General features: G+C 41.3%; 2 protein-coding genes across 2 annotated transcripts; one reads left to right on the top strand and one right to left on the bottom strand.

Annotated features, from left to right (window-relative positions):
* Nucleotides 1-820: 820 nt before the first annotated feature.
* LOC145804452 (uncharacterized) lies at nucleotides 821-1,153 on the bottom strand. The gene has a single exon (XM_082898371.1). It carries the CDS (start codon nucleotides 1,151-1,153, stop codon nucleotides 821-823), a length of 333 nt encoding a protein of 110 aa, XP_082754497.1.
* A 5,658-nt stretch (nucleotides 1,154-6,811) lies between these two features.
* Nucleotides 6,812-16,439, top strand: LOC114319849 (uncharacterized). Its single transcript, XM_082898285.1, has 5 exons — nucleotides 6,812-7,824; nucleotides 8,890-9,199; nucleotides 9,320-9,502; nucleotides 9,598-9,799; nucleotides 15,591-16,439. The coding sequence occupies exons 1-5, from the start codon at nucleotides 6,812-6,814 to the stop codon at nucleotides 16,307-16,309; spliced, it is 2,427 nt and encodes an 808-aa protein (XP_082754411.1). The 3' UTR covers nucleotides 16,310-16,439.
* Nucleotides 16,440-16,623: the final 184 nt, after the last annotated feature.

Genomic DNA, 16,623 nt, shown 5'->3' with positions numbered 1-16,623 from the left:
GATTATACGATCTAGATCGAGATTCTGATAACTATAATAAAAGCCATCGTCAAAAACGATTTTTTTTTTTTTTTTTTTTTTTTTTTTTTTTTTTTTAACATAAGGCTTGGATGTGACAAATCAATTTTATTTTTATTATTATTATTTTTTATTTTTGGCATAGCAAATAAGGGAATCTCTATTGAATTGAAGGGGAGTAAACACTTTCTTTTAGTCATTGTTTATTTTAGAATCTGAATATGACAATTCAACTTGCTTTATTTTAATTTTCTTTTTGATTTGTTTTTCTTCTCGTTTTGCATAAGGAAGGGAATCTCCGTTGAATCGAAGGAGCAATACTACGTTGAGTACACTCCAATTAATGCACATATTTTTTTACGAATTAATGCACATGTTTTCCTTTGTAATGTGATTGGGTGTCTTATAGATTTAGAAGGGAATACTAAGAACAACTCACATATATTTTAAACAAACTGAGCTGGCCAAAAATTCTAACATCTATTTGTTGACTTTTATCAGCTATTCAATAGTAGAATTACAACTCCACTTGTAAAACCTGCTGCGACCCTAATAAACAGGCGCATATACAGTCCATAAAAGACAAATTGATGGATAATCTTGCTAACAATATACATGGCTGAGCGAGAAATTTAATATAAGAATACTTATTAATTATATTTTAAAAAAATTTCTTACCTAATCATTAGCAATAACATAATAATAATTTTTCGATCTAATATTAAACATTAAAAATTAATATTCTTTACAAAAAGTTTTTAATTTAAAACTTTTACAATTGATCCCGACGAGTTTTCATTTTTTAAAATCTTTCCATGATAGTATCATTGTCAATGCCATAAAAACTGTCTCTCTCAATGTAGACAACCAAGCTATCATTCATCCATTCATCACCCATTTGGTTTCGCAATCGATTCTTCACAATATTCATAGCCGAAAGTACTCTCTCAACAGTAGCAATTGCAACAGGTAAGATTAATGCTAAAGTCAAGAGTAAATACACCAATAGATATACTTTGTCTCTTCCAGTCTCCACCATTTTCTTCACAAGATCGGCAATTCCATTCAACATTGGGAACTCACTACTGGATAGCATGTTGATAATATATGTATCAAGTTGATCATTAAGTACCATGAGTTCCCCTGAAGAAGTTTTTGTTCAAATGATATTTGTGGAAAATTATGATCACGAAGTGACAAGGACCTTTTTGTAGATATGCTCTACGAATTTGGTCTTGATCATTAGCATTATAGTCTATAATCCAAGATTGTAGTCCAAGATCTGCAGGAAGGTCTACTAAGGGCTGGTTTGGGATCTACTAAAAAAAACAAAAAGTTACTCAAAAAGTTAAAAAGTTATCACTATTCATCCAAAAAAAATTAAAAAAATAATTTTTCACACATCAATTCACACAGCCGTACAACTCATCATCTTCACCCGTGAAGCTTGTGCTGTGTTTGAAAGGAAAAATTGCACATTTTGGTGCAATTTTCACACACTGTTGTTCGGCCCATGGGGGTCATCACGGGTCCCGTTTTGATAAACTGAACCATTCAATGTGTAGAACTCGTCAAGTACTATATGTCTGTAAAAAATTATATTGATCGGATATCGATAACTATATGATCAAATCAGTTTTGTATAAAAAAATGGATGGTGTTATAATTAACGATTGAAAAAAAAACACATATGATCAGATAGCTATCTATATCCGATCAACGTGATTTTTTATAGCCATATAGTACTCGACGAGTTCTACGCATTGAACGGTTCAGATTATCAAAATGAGACCCGTGATGGCCCCCACGGGCCGAACAAAACCGTTCAGTGCAATACCCGAAAATTAACGAATAATTTCTTACCATCAATTCCTCCCCACAGATTGTACGGTTGTTGCCTTTTCATTTCTAATCTTCTCCTACACACTTCTTTATACAATTTTTTAATACACATTTTTTCATAAAAAGCCAAAAAGTTAACCCAAACATCCATATTTTTTTTCTCAACTTTTTAGTCTAAAAAGGCAAAAAGTATACTTATTTAGGACATCCCAAACAACCCTTAAGTTGATTTCTATGAGACTTTGTTTTGTAGAAGAATAATTATCATCTTCTTCTTGACGAAGAGATGATTCCAACTTTAATTTTCTTTTGAAATATTTCTCCATAACTGTTTGAAAAAAATTAAAAATCAAAATAAAAAATCATAATCAAAATCACAAACCCCCACAAATGAAAATCTCCAATTTTAATACAAATCAAAAAAATTTAAATTTAGCCCAAATCACAACAAATCAAAATTTCTAATTTTAGCACAAATTATAACAAATCAAAATTCCTAATTTAAATATTAATCACTGTAAATTATTATTTTTAATTTTAGCACAAACAAAATCCCTAATTTAAATATTAATCACTGCAAATTATTATTTTTAATTTTAGCACAAACAAAATCCCTAATTTTAGCACAAATAACAACAAATCAAAATTCCTAATTTTAATATAAATCACCACCAATTAAGATTCATACTTTTAGCATATCAAAATCTCTTATTTTAACATAAATAATAACAAATAATTTTTTTTTACAAATCAAAACTTAATAAATAATTATAAATTAATACTCATGATTTTTATTTAAAAGTAAAAATAAATAAATAAAATTACCTGCAAACAATAAAGAGAATATATCAAGACTGTAGTGTGGTTTCAAATATGTGTTGTGTGGTCCTAATCTGGTGAATTGTAAGTTAACAAATTGTAAAGCAACAAAAGGAAACAAAGAAGATAAAGAAAATATGAACATACTTAACAAGTACGGTAAATAAATAAAAAATTTCATATACTTTTAGAGTTTTAAATTGTGTGTTAGTATTTGATTGGGATTGAAATTCAAAAAAAAATAAAAATAAATAAATAACAACGTGGGTGCGTGGTGTGTGCTAGTGTGTTTGGGGGCACTGTATGTGCAAGCAATAACAAGACCTAATAATAATAATAGGGAAATAGTAGGTTTCATGAAGAATATGTGTCTCATGATCTAACGGTGCAGATGATTTTCATAACAGTTTTCATAACAATTTTCATGAAACGTAGCAGGACTCATAATAATAATAATAATAATAATAATAATAATGTTAATGTGAGTGCCTAGTGTGTCAGTGTGTTTAGGGAGTCCAGATTCCCTCCTTGAGCCCCTCTTTCATTCCCTCCTTGCAGAAGCCTTCGGGTCCACTTTGAGGCCCAATTTTGATAATCCGAACCGTTCATATTTTTAGATTTATTCAGTATATTATGCCTGTAAAAAATCAAGTTGATCGGATATCAGAAAATATGCGTTCAGAAAATTGGGACTACAAACTATTTTTTAATAAACAGTTTTCCGAACACCTACTTTATGATATTCGATCAACTTAATTTTTTACAGGTATAATATACTGAATAAATCTAAAAATATGAACGGTTCGGATTATCAAAATTGGGCTTCAAAGTGGGCCCGAAAGCTTTATAAAGAAGAAATAAAGGACCGAAATGAAGGGGAGGATCCCAATTCGTGTTTGGGGGCACTACAAATATAAGCAAGGGCAAGATCCAATCCAAAAAAAAAAAAAAAAAAAATTAAAAAGGCAGGAGGCACGTGACCCTCGCCCCCACGTCCCTCCTCCATACATACACTCTACCAACAAGGCATATACAATTCATGAAACAAATTGATAAATAATCTCGTCAACTCTACACATATAAACTCATGATAAATTTTTTATGAAAATAATCATAAAAACTTTGTGATACTTTTATTACACTTAAAATAAAATATTATATATTCATTAAAATAATTTAAAAATATAAAACACTAAACATTAATTAAAATAATCCAAAAATTATAAAATTTTCATAATCATTTTCATAAAAAAAAATTTCCCAATCCTTAATATATATATATATATATATATAATCTACCAACGGCCCACTGTATTCATTTAAATAAAGTTATAAATAGTGAGTACATGGGGGAGCGGAGGACGGACCGCCCATCATCTCTAATCTCCAGGCCCTCAATAAATACCCCGATTATTTGGTGGTTTTTGCCGACTTACTTACTTACTCCTACAGCGAAAAAAGAAAAAAATTTAGAAATCGTAGAAGAAGATGACAGTGGCAGAGGAAAGAGGTAGCATTGCCTTCTCCACAACCTACCGACCACCGGTGCCGCTGGACGTATTCTCGTGCCCGCTTCGGCCAACATCGAAGCAAGATGAGCTTCCCATGACTGACGAAGAGAACTACAATTACAACGGCCAAGAAATTTCATCCGCGGCTCTCAAGACAATTCTCAAGCGCGAAAATTTGGCTTCCGAAGGCAGAGAGGCCGATGTAAATATAGGTCGTCTCTCGGGCATGGTTTTCGTCTCCGAACGACAAGAAGGCCTCGAATTGCTTCACATAGCTCTCCGCTTCAATGACGACCCACCACCCAAACCCGAAGTCTACTGTTTGGCTGATGTTTTTGGCAAAGACAATTTCAGTGGTGTTCGCATGGAAGACAGTGGTTGCATTGCCGGTGATAATCTCGTCTATGTCACCACAAAGGACCCCGCCCCTGGACTGCCGTCTATAAAACCAATCTCAAGACCGGAACAACCGACCGCCTCACCCCATCAGGTAAGGTTCCTTTCGTCATTCTCTTTTCGGGTTCTCTGTTTTAGATTTTTGGTTGAAGTTATGAACGTTTAGTTCTAGCTGTTTCATAGTTTCTGCAGTTGGCTCCTTGCCAATTGCTTCGGAGCTCCTGTTTGCTTGATTCTATTGAGCATTGTGTGAGCGAGGTAGCCTTGATGCTTCTTTAGTTTTCCAGCTATGTCATCGGATTTTATGCTTTGTACGTTTCCTGTTTCATCCATACGACTTTTGACCTACAAAAACAAAACAGGGGAAGCTGATTTAAGCCCCTCGGTTGCACCGTCTGGAACGAAGATAGCGGTGGCGTCGTTCCAGGGAAAGCGTGGTGGTTGGAATGGTGAGATCGAAGATCTACATACCGACATTTTTGTGATGAACGTAGAGAAGCCCTTCAACCGCCATAAGGTTGTAAGGAATGGTGGGTGGCCGACGTGGGGAAGTGACAACGTCATATTTTTCCACCGCAAGGATGGGAAATTTGGGGTGTGTGTTGGTTCATCCCATGTGAGCTCCTATTGGAGAGCCCACTTTCTCCACCCAATGGAAGTGGCTCTCCCACTCTACCAACCCCATTAGAGAGTGGAAGAAGGTAGGTGGTGACCAATGAGGCTCTCCCTCATTGGTGTATAAATAGAGGTTGAGGGGAGAGTTGAAATGGACAGACAGAGAGAGTGAGAACCAAGAGAGATCAGAAATTGAGTGTGAGAGCTGTGAGTTGAGTGAGTTTTATCTCCTCCTCTGTAATTGTATTTTTGCTCCATTTTAGTGATAATTCTCATTTCTGTCCGTGGATGTAGGCATTGGGCCGAACCACGTAAATATTGTGTTCTCTGTGTGTGTGAGATAATTTTCTGGGTGTCTTTGATCCTAACAAAGTGGTATCAGAGCCAAGTTGTACGTTTTTCGGAAAAACAGAGCGTTGTTTCGAAACTGCCCAGAAATCGTATTGCTCAAAATCAGATTTTGAGCATACTAGGAGCAAGGGCTCGACGAGAGGAGTCCAGAAACATAAAACACACACCCAACGGAGGCCGGACGCGCCCTCACGCGCCCCTGGAATTTGGCGCGTGAGTCCCAGTCTCGCCACGCGCCACCACGCGCCGATCAGGCAGACGGCGCGTGATCCCACTCTCACCCACGCGCTCCACGCGCGGACGAAGGAAGAAGACGCGTGAGTTCACGCGCGACACGCGCCGCACGCGCGCGCACGAGCCGCTCGAGCCGGAGCCGCGTTGACCGAGTTTGAGCCGCTGACCGAGCCGCTGACCGAGCCGATTACGTCAGCCTGACGTCAGCATAACCGGAGGATTAATCTGGTGCTTCGCAGGCGCACCAGATTCTGCCGATCTGAACCGTTAAAATTGTTTTGGCTACATCTAAGCCATTTGAGGTCCGATTTGGGTGATCCAATAGTACTTTCCAACTATTTGGAATATTTCGGACACATCCGTACGGTCAGATTTTGCAAATAAACTTTCAAAAATTTGCAGTTTTTATTTTGGCAATCCGAAGTGCTTTTCCGGCTAATTTGAGTAGTCCGGACTTCACAGCAAAGCCTGTTTTTCAAACAGAGATTATTTTCTGGATGATGGGGGAATCCACATCAGTTTCAGGGCCGATGATTCGGTTGAACGCTTCTAATTATGCGATATGGAAGCCGCGGATGGAGGACATCCTTTATTGTAGAGATTTGTTTGATCCTATAGCGCTAAAGGGGGTCAAACCAAATGGAGACAAGGATGTGGACTGGATAAAAAATAACCGGAAGACTGTCGGTCAAATCAGACAGTGGATTGACCACAGTGTGTTCCACCATGTTGCCCAAGAGACAGACGCCTATGCCCTATGGATGAAATTGGAGGGCATGTACCAGTCCAAGACCGCACGGAACAAAGCCTTGATAATGAGAAGGCTTATAAACCTGAAGCTGAAGAATGGTGTGTCTGTTGCTGAACACACCAGTGAATTCCACAGCCTTGTGAACCAGCTTGCATCTATCAAAATGGAGTTGGAGGATGAGATGCAAGCATTATTATTACTCAGTTCCTTACCAGATAGCTGGGAGACGTTGGTGGTTTCTCTCAGTAATTCTGCACCCGAAGGGAAGCTGACCATGGGGATGGTCACAGACGCCTTATTCAACGAGGAGGCAAGGAAGAAAGAGATGGACGGAGAGCAGTCTCATGCCCTTGTCACAGAAAGTAGAGGCAGAGATAGAGAAAGGGGCAGAGGTAGAGGAAGAAGTAAAAGCAGAGGGCGTTCACAGTCCAGACAGGACAACACGAGGAGGTGTTTTTACTGTGATCAAGAGGATCACGTAATAAGAGATTGCCCGGAGAAGAAGGCGGACAGACAAGCCAAAGAGAAGGCTAAGGGACACGGAGGTCCCTCAACTACAGCAGTTGCAGTGCATTCCTCTGACGATGAAGAGGTGATGCTTACAGTCTCGTCAGAGTTGAAAACACCCGGCTGGATTTTGGATTCAGGGTGTACGTTCCACATATGTGCGGATAGGAAGCTTTTCTCCACTTACCGAAGAGTCAGCGGTAGCATTATCCGGATGGCCAACAACACAGTGAACAGAGTTGTCGGCATAGGGACAGTGCGATTCCTTACTAAGGATGGAAGAAAAGTAATTTTATCTGAGGTCCGACATGTGCCAGGAGTACGGAGGAATCTAATCTCCCTGAGTATGCTAGATCTAAAAGGAAATTGTTTCTCATCTAGTGGCGGGGTTCTTCATGTACGCAGAGGTGATAGAGAAATGTTGCAAGGCAAATTGTGCAACAAACTGTACAGACTGGAAGGAGAAGTTTTGACAAAGATGAGTGTTGTCAAATGCCAGTCGAAGGGTACAAAGAGAGAACATACGCAACCAAAGCGTATGATTGAGCAAGGCTTTCATCAGGAATGGCGAAAACGGTGCACGGGAACGCAAGGAGGCAGTTCAAAGGTGCACAGATCTGAGCCAGTGAAGCCTATCTTGAAGAAAGTTCAGAGCAAAGAAACCAAATCTGTAGAGACTATGCCAGTAAAGAAGAGAGTTTCTTTTGCTTCCGTGTTAGAGACATTTTGCAACCTCTCAAAAGATGCATGGAAGGGAGGGATGCAATCTCAAGTCGCAAAGTGAGCTTTGCAATGCACTCCAATAAGGGGGTGCAAGCACTATGCACGGAGTTGCATAGTGATAACTTGTACAGACCGATGGAAGTTGTCTTGGCAGAAGGGCTAACTGTCAAACATCAGTACGGACGTACAAGTGAGACAGAACCGAACATCAGGGATTGCAGCACAGACAACGGGCGTATGAGATCGCTGGGAAGTTGTTCTGAAGTGCAGAAAGCAAAGGCTGGTTGTTCAGAAATAAGCTCCGAGCAAGGAAAATTGAGGATGTTGATGTGTCAAACTCTGAAGTTTTCTAGTTGCTCCAGTGTTCATCATGCAAGGAGTTGCACGGTAATGCAAGGGTATCCCGAGCAGGGGGTGCAGGACATCCAATCAGGGGGTGTCAAGATATCTTGGTTGCGCAAGTTCAAGCATAGCAAGTGAAGATATCCGAGACAGGAAGCGTGGAAGAGATTTGTGGGAGATAGGAGCAGAGGCTCTCTCCAAATCAGAGAGTGGTGTGAGTTGAGTTGAGGATGTAGGATTCCCTCCTCCTCTTGTATCTCTGGTGTATTATCTCTAGCTTTCAGGGGATGCAATGTCTCAGTGAGGAGATGAAGATTCTGTTGGTCTTTTGGGCGTGACAAGATTAGCAGCAGTGTATGGACTGGATCACCTCACATGAGTTGAGGGGGTGATTTGTTGGTTCATCCCATGTGAGCTCCTATTGGAGAGCCCACTTTCTCCACCCAATGGAAGTGGCTCTCCCACTCTACCAACCCCATTAGAGAGTGGAAGAAGGTAGGTGGTGACCAATGAGGCTCTCCCTCATTGGTGTATAAATAGAGGTTGAGGGGAGAGTTGAAATGGACAGACAGAGAGAGTGAGAACCAAGAGAGATCAGAAATTGAGTGTGAGAGCTGTGAGTTGAGTGAGTTTTATCTCCTCCTCTGTAATTGTATTTTTGCTCCATTTTAGTGATAATTCTCATTTCTGTCCGTGGATGTAGGCATTGGGCCGAACCACGTAAATATTGTGTTCTCTGTGTGTGTGAGATAATTTTCTGGGTGTCTTTGATCCTAACAGTGTGTTCCGTGTCAACCTCAGCAACGGTACGGAATCTCGTGTGACCCCAGATGGAATTCAGGCAATAACTCCGGCAGCCATCAACGCCACCACAGTGGCAGTGGCAACTATTCGTCAAGAATCAGAGTTCTTGAACGTCGTCCGTGTAGAAGCACAGTATCGGCACATTGAGATTTTTGATTCAACCGGACAGCAACAAACCATACAAATCACTCAAAAAACCGTGCCAAAGGCTGACCATTTCAACCCTTTTGTGATAGATGGTGGGAAGCGCATCGGTTACCATCGTTGCAAGAGCCACCTTCTCAAGGTACATACCGAATAACCACTTTTCAAACCACTTCACCTTTGAATTCTTTTTCTAGCCAGCCATGTTTAATTAACTTAAGAGCTAGCCTGCTACGTATGTACAATTGTTACTTTGTGACAGAGTGGAGAAGATATCCAAAGAAATACCCACAAGCTCGAATCTCCACATCCGGATGTAGGACTGTTTAGGGTGCCGGGAATCTTTCCAACATTTTCCAAAGACGTCTCCAAGCTTGCATTTGTGGACAACGAGTTCAAGGCCGTGTGGGTAGCCGATAGCAAAGGATTGCGTATTGTTTACCACGTACGTAAGTGCAAGAATAATATTACTGTAATTGTATTAATGCACAATTGTGTTTATCTTTGATCAATAGCTGATGATCAATTTTGTTTATGCAGGCGAAAGGCCCAGACAACGTCTTCTCGCCAGTTTGGAATCAAAACCCAGAAAAGGATATATTGTATGTTAACATGGGACGTTCTTTCCAGTCTAAAGAAACACTACACATTTGCGCTATTCTCAACGTGTCCAATGGTGCACATCGTCTCGAACAACTCACAAAAGCTTCCAATAATACCTTCCCATCCACCAATCCAAACCGTAACTTCCTACTTAGTTCCTTCTAATTCCTTTCCAAATACCCAATTATAATAGAATAGTATATACTGACATGGCTCCTCGTCGGGATAATATGTTAGTTCAAGAATTAATTGGTGGAGGACTCGGCTTATCCGTTGAAAGTAATTTAAATATTTTGAAAACTTAATGATGAGTCACATATCAAGTTCAATTCATAAAAAAGAAATCCTACATTGTTTCACCAATCCTTGGGCAACCCATTAGCAAGTCAGCAACTAATTATAATATTATAGTTTTCCCAATGTTAATATATGAAAAACAAATTATGGAAGACAAATTGAGAGAGTAATATTGAAAGAGAATTTGTAATATAAACTCTGTATGGAATCAAGATTGAGGCTCCATTATATAGGAGTCTGTTATACAAACATTATGATGATACAATTGAATATAATAAGAAAAAGTGGCCGAAAGCTGGTGGCGCACCGAAAGCCTTTCTGACAAAGGGAATCCTATGCTATAATTGGTGTTGTCTATACTATAATATATTAACAACAGATATAGTATTATAGTATATTCAATTAATATTAACAGCCCCCCCCCCAAACTCAAGGAGGACAAACATCAACCAACTGGAGTTTGGAGACAAGTTCAACGAAGCGGCCAGGAGAATGGGCTTTGGTGAAGATATCAGCAGGTTGATCAGCAGAGGAGATGGGATGGAGATGGACAGTACCATGAGTGACGTGTTGACGAATAAAATGACAGTCAATCTCAATGTGTTTGGTGCGATCATGAAAAACATCATTGTGAGCAATTTGAAGAGCACTTTGATTGTCACAAAAGAGAGCAGTAGCGCCAGAGGGGGAAACACCCATGTCAGCAAGAAGCCAACGAAGCCAGAGAAGTTCCTGAGTAGTATCAGCAAGAGCACGATATTCAGCCTCAGTACTGGAGCGAGCAGTAAGAGATTGTTTCTTGCTGCGCCAAGAGATAAGAGAATCACCCAAGAAAAAGAAGAACCCGGTAGTAGAGCGCCGGTCAGTAGGATCCCCAGCCCAATCAGCATCAGAAAAAGCACGAAGCTGGAGAGAGGAGCGAGCGGAATAATGAAGTCCATGAAACAAGGTACCTTTGAGATAACGAAGGATACGAACTAATGCAGCATAATGAGGTGTACGAGGAGCGGACATAAATTGGCTGACAATATGAACGGCATAGGCAATATCAGGACGAGTAACAGTGAGATAAACAAGGTTGCCAACCAGCTGACGATATAGGGTAGCATCAGAGAGAAGAGTGCCATCAAGAGGTGTAAGACGACTCTAAGGCTCCAGGGGAGTGGAGGCAGTCTTGCAATCCGTAAGACCAGCGCGGGTGAGAAGATCAGAGGTATACTTAGCCTCAGAGAGAAAAGACCCCATGGAATCATGGAGGATTTCAAGACCCAGGAAATAGCTGAGAGGACCAAGGTCTTTCATCTCGAAATGATGGCTAAGAAATTGTTTAAGGCATACAATACCATCAAGATCGTCACCGGTGATAATCATATCATCCACATAAAGGAGAAGCAAGGTGGTCCCTTGAGCAGTTTTTCGGATAAAAAGAGCAGTATCATAAGAACTGGAGGTGAAACCACAGTCATGAATAGTAGAGCTGAACTTGGCAAACCAAGCGTGCGGAGCTTGTTTGAGACCATATAGAGCACGCTGAAGTTTGCAGACTTTATGAGGTGGACAAGTAGACCTAGGGGGAGGTTGCATGTAGACTTCCTCAAGAAGAACACCATTAAGGAAAGCATTTTTCACGTCCATTTGATAAAGATCCCAGTGTCGGGTGGTAGCAACCGCAATCAGGCTGCGAACAGAGGTGAGACGAGCAACAGGAGCAAATGTCTCCTCATAGTCAATACCATATTCTTGGTTGAAGCCTTTTGCAACAAGGCGGGCTTTGTAGCGCTCAATAGTACCATCAGAACAAGTTTTGATTTTGTAGACCCATTTGCAACCAATGGCAGTCTTGCCAGGAGGAAGATCAACAATGTTCTAAGTGTGAGTTTTGTCTAAAGCCTACAATTCATCAGTCATAGCTTGCTGCCAAAGAGGATTAGAGCGAGCCTCACGATAAGAGGTCGGTTCATAAGTAGAAAAAGCAGTAGAACCAACAATAAAGTCACGAAGACGAGTGGAAGGTTGTATTACCCGGTGTGGTCGAGTAGAGGCAGGAGGAGCCAGAGGAAGAGACTCACCAGGAGGGGAGGATCCCGAGGGAGCAAGAGCAGGACCATCAGAGAGAGCAGGTGCATGAGACAGACCAGAAGGCAAGGCAGTCTCAAGGGGTAGTGGAGGAAGCTCATCAGAGGACTCGAGAGGGGCCGGCAAGGGCGGTGAAGTAAGCTCATCTGAGAACAGATCCGTGGAAGGGTCAGTAAAAAACAGAGAGGGTGAGGGAACGGACAAACGAAAGAGAGAGAGAGAGGAAAACATTTTGTGTTCCCAAAAGATGACATGACGAGAGATACGGAGTCGTTGGGAGAGAGGATCCCAACAACGATACCCCTTGTGTTCAATACCATACCCTAAGAAGCAACAAAGGCGAGAACGTGGTTCAAGTTTGGTACGTTCATGAGGTTGAAGAAGAACAAAACAGGCAGATCCAAAGACCCTAAGGTTAGTGTAAGGGGGACGGGTGCCATGCAGACGTTCATAAGGAGTGTGATTATGAATGACAGGTGTAGGGATACAATTGATAGTGTAAGCAGCAGTGAGAGCTGCCTCTCCCCAAAAATGTTCCGGACAAGAGGAAGATAAAAGGAGAGCTCGAGTAGTGTCAAGAATATGTCGATGTTTCCGTTCAGCACGTCCATTTTGTTGAGACGTACCAGGACAGGAACAATGAGGTTGAGTACCATGACTCTGAAGAAAGGAAAGAAAGTCAAAATCTTTATATTCCATGGCATTGTCGGAGCGAAAAAGCTTAATAGTTTTAGAAAATTGTGTTTTAACCATTGTAGCAAAATTGTAATAAAGTTGTTTGAGCTCAGAGCGATTTTTCATAAGAAACAACTAGGTAAAACGGGAAAAACCATCTATAAAAACAACAAAATAGCGTGCACCTCCCATAGTAGGAGTAGGAGAAGGTCCCCAAATATCAGAATGAATGAGATCAAATGGTGCAAGAGAAACAGAGTCACTTTTATTAAACGACAAAGCAGGTTGTTTGGCAAGTTGACAGGACACACAATCTAAAACATCAGAACTTACATGACCTAAATGACCATTGGAAATTAGAGATTTTAAACGACCAACAGAAAGATGGCCTAAACGACAATGCCAAAGCTGAAAAAGAGATAATGGAGGAGCAGTGGTAGCAGTGGTAGGAGCTGTGATCTGAGAGGAATCTGGAACATGAAGATGGATGAGTTCGTAAAGACGTCCATGCTTACGGCCTATCCCAAGAGTTTGCCCCGTCCGAGGGTCCTGCACCAAACAACCAGTACGGGAAAAGGTAACAGTTAGACCATGCTCACATAATTGACTAATGGAGATAAGATTTAAAGTAAGAGCAGGCATAAGATAGACATGGGATAAAGATAAGTGAGAGGTTGAAACAGAACCAACATGACTTACAGACAGAAGAGACCCATCAGCAGTATGAATAGAAGGAACATGAGGAGTAGAAGAGAGAGGAGTAAAAATAGTAGGGTCAAAGGTCATGTGATTACAACAAGCGGAGTCAAAATACCAAGAAGTGTTACCTGCGGTGACAGATAAAGCAGTAGATGGAGGAGTACCAGAATTCTGCCAAAAATGTTGAAACATGGCTGCGACGTCAGTTTGAGAGAAAACTGGAGTGGAAGGGTCTATAGGGTCAGAGGAGGGTAAATCCTCTGAGGCAGCAGCAGCAGTTCGTTGGGCAGGCATTGGTTTAAACGGAGTTCCAGAACGGTGAGAGTGGTTGCGAGAAAAATTCCCGGTGGAAGGACCATTGCGAGAGGCACGGGCTGGATTGCGGAAGCAATCTTGCTGGAGATGACCAGGGCCAGTCTTGTTGCAAAACCGACAAAGACGAACTGGACAATTGACCAGAGGATGAGTCGACGGAAGATGGCGGTTGTGACAGTAATTGCAGGCATTGGACCTCTGTGGAGATGGTGAGGAGGGAGAACTTCGAATCTGGGGAGTGGCAAGAACAGAGTCCACAGGGTGTGGATGGAGAGTACCAAATCTGGTTTCCTCGGACAAGAGTTCAGAAATTGCTTGCTCAAGAGTGGGTAAAGGAGTGCGATGAAGGAGAGATGCGCGGACTGGCTCAAATCGGGGAGTGAGAGCCATGAGAAACTGAACTAAGCGCTGTTGGTCACGGTAGGCAGTAAATAAGGTAGCATCCTTAGTACAATCCCACGGAGGTTCAGAAAGAGCGAGCTGATCCCAAGCATAATACATTTGGGAGAGAAAATCATTGATGGTTTGAGTTGTTTCTTGACGCATACCGTGAAGATGACTCAGAAGCTGATATTGGTGAGCAAGGCCAGTAGTCCGATAGCGTTCTTGTAAAAATTCCCAGATTGCTTTGGCAGGAGAGGAAGCAGAGTCAAGTTGGAACCGACCAAACTGAAGGCTGATAGATGTAATAGAAGTATTGCGAAACCAAGTGATGATCTGATAGTTTTTACTATCCCAATCTTCCAGTCGATCGACATATTTGGCAGCGGAGTCCGTGGTAGCGGAATCTGTGGTCCTTTGAACGGGTTTGCACACATCCCCAGTGATGATGCGCCAAAGTTTCTTTCCTTTGAGGAAGCCAGACATAGCTTGTGCCCATAAGACATAATTAGTCCCGTCAAGAATAACAGAAATAGGTTGGGAAGAGGAGTCCAAGCGATCCATGAGCGAAAAATAGCACAAATGAGGGAGAATCGGAAAAAACCGAGAGTACCAGTGAATTCAGATGGTCAAAATTAGTCAGAAAAGGAGTAAACAGACCAAAAATATGACCAGAAAGGCTGAAAATGGAGTAGTCAACGCTGCTGGTCAAACAGGATGGCGCGGCGCACGTTAGCAGAGAGTGGCGCGGCGCACGTTAGCAGGCAAAGACACACGGCGCACGGAAGCAGTCAGGGCTGACGTCAGCTGACGTCAGAAACACGCGGCTCACGTTAGCAGATGAGGCCGCAGCGCACAATAGCACAGGACAGTGTAGGAAGCGCGTGGAGCGCGTCTGGAACGATCAAGCGCGTGGCCAAATGTTCTGGCGGCGCGTGGAGGCGCGTGAGACGTCAGATGAGGATGAATCTGGTGGCGTTGGCTTCGTCGTGGAGAGACGAAGGTGTTGGTACTGTCCAATCTGTGTATTAGGTAAGAGAGAGGTACGCAGCAATCTGCCAAGAAAAATGTGATGTAGAGACTTAGGTAAAATACCTGTGCTCTGATACCATGAAAAACAAATTATGGAAGACAAATTGAGAGAGTAATATTGAAAGAGAATTTGTAATATAAACTCTGTATTGAATCAAGATTGAGGCTCCATTATATAGGAGTCTGTTATACAAACATTATGATGATACAATTGAATATAATAAGAAAAAGTGGCCGAAAGCTGGTGGCGCACCGAAAGCCTTTCTGACAAAGGGAATCCTATGCTATAATTGGTGTTGTCTATACTATAATATATTAACAACAGATATAGTATTATAGTATATTCAATTAATATTAACAATATATATGCTTTTGAATGACAAAAGACCCTTTATTATAATATTAGAGTTTCCAGTTTTAATTTGTGTGGATGGATGGGTTGAAAATTGTAACAGGGACGAAATTAGTTTTTCGATCTACAAGAGATGGAGGAGATGAAAGATACAAGAATCTATACATAATGGAGAACGCAGAATTAGGGGAATATAGAGGTGAAATAAAGAGGCTAACAACTGGGCATTGCATTGACACACATTGCCAATGGTCCCCAAGTGGAGATTGGATAGTATTCTCGTCAACCCGCGACAAACCTAAAGGTGCACCAGAAAAAGACAACGATCTTGACCCAGGATACTTTGCGGTGTTTCTAGTGAAGGTGGATAATCCGTTAGTGGTGGTAAGAGTGATGGAAAGTAGTGAGTTTTTGAGAGTGATGCAAAGTAAAAATAATGTTGCAGGGCATGTGAACCATCCATTCTTCAGTTCAGATGGAAAGAGCATCGTTGTGACTGCAGATCTTGCAGCAGTGTCAGTTGATCCTGTCTCTCTGCCTCGCTTCCTGCACTCTGTGAGGCCTTATGGAGATATCTTCACTTTCGACATTGACCAGGATGACATAAATAAGAACAAGAATGTGAAGAAGTTCAAGCGCATCACACAAAGTAGATATGAGAATTCCACTGGTACTTGGACCATGTTCTCAACTCAAGACCCGAATGCAGCATGGAGCATGCTTTTAAATAAAGTCTTCGTTCCGTCTTGCCCTTATGCACGTGATGGAGGTGAAAGTTGGCACATGACTGGCCACCTTTGCATCCCAAAAAGATGTTGTTAATTGCCTTATGTTCCTATCTTCTCTTTGGCGCTTTTAGTGGTCTTTGTGGATGCTATGGTATTCTGCTATTGAACTGTTCAGGTGTTGCTGTTTCAAGGACGGGTCTATTGATGATTCTATCTCAATGGTTCTCTTCTGCTTTTGTTGTGATTGATTCTTTTCAGTGGTCTTCTTTTGCTTTTGAGAAAGGTTATGCGGGACTGGTTTCCTAGAGGTTGGTTTGAAGGTGCACTTCCAGAGTTCAAATGGATGATTACTCAGTGTTAACTTTCCTTCCTCATTATCATTAGCTAGTTTTCACTAAGTGTTTTGTT

This window comes from Camellia sinensis, chromosome 1 (genome assembly GCF_055761805.1).
Source record: "Camellia sinensis isolate YWXY chromosome 1, ASM5576180v1, whole genome shotgun sequence".
In the NCBI taxonomy this organism is placed as follows: Eukaryota; Viridiplantae; Streptophyta; class Magnoliopsida; order Ericales; family Theaceae; genus Camellia; species Camellia sinensis.
The sequence above is the reverse complement of the archived record's forward strand: the minus strand, read 5'-3'. Positions and strand labels throughout refer to the sequence as shown.

Bases quoted from the DNA above. Each gene is read 5' to 3' on its own strand.
- LOC145804452 (XM_082898371.1), bottom strand. From the start codon at position 1,153: ATGGTACTTAATGATCAACTTGATACATATATTATCAACATGCTATCC.
- LOC114319849 (XM_082898285.1), top strand. From the start codon at position 6,812: ATGGGGATGGTCACAGACGCCTTATTCAACGAGGAGGCAAGGAAGAAA. The intron at 7,825-8,889 runs GTGAGCTTTGCA...TGATCCTAACAG, and splicing joins ATGCAATCTCAAGTCGCAAA to TGTGTTCCGTGTCAACCTCA. The intron at 9,200-9,319 runs GTACATACCGAA...ACTTTGTGACAG, and splicing joins GCAAGAGCCACCTTCTCAAG to AGTGGAGAAGATATCCAAAG.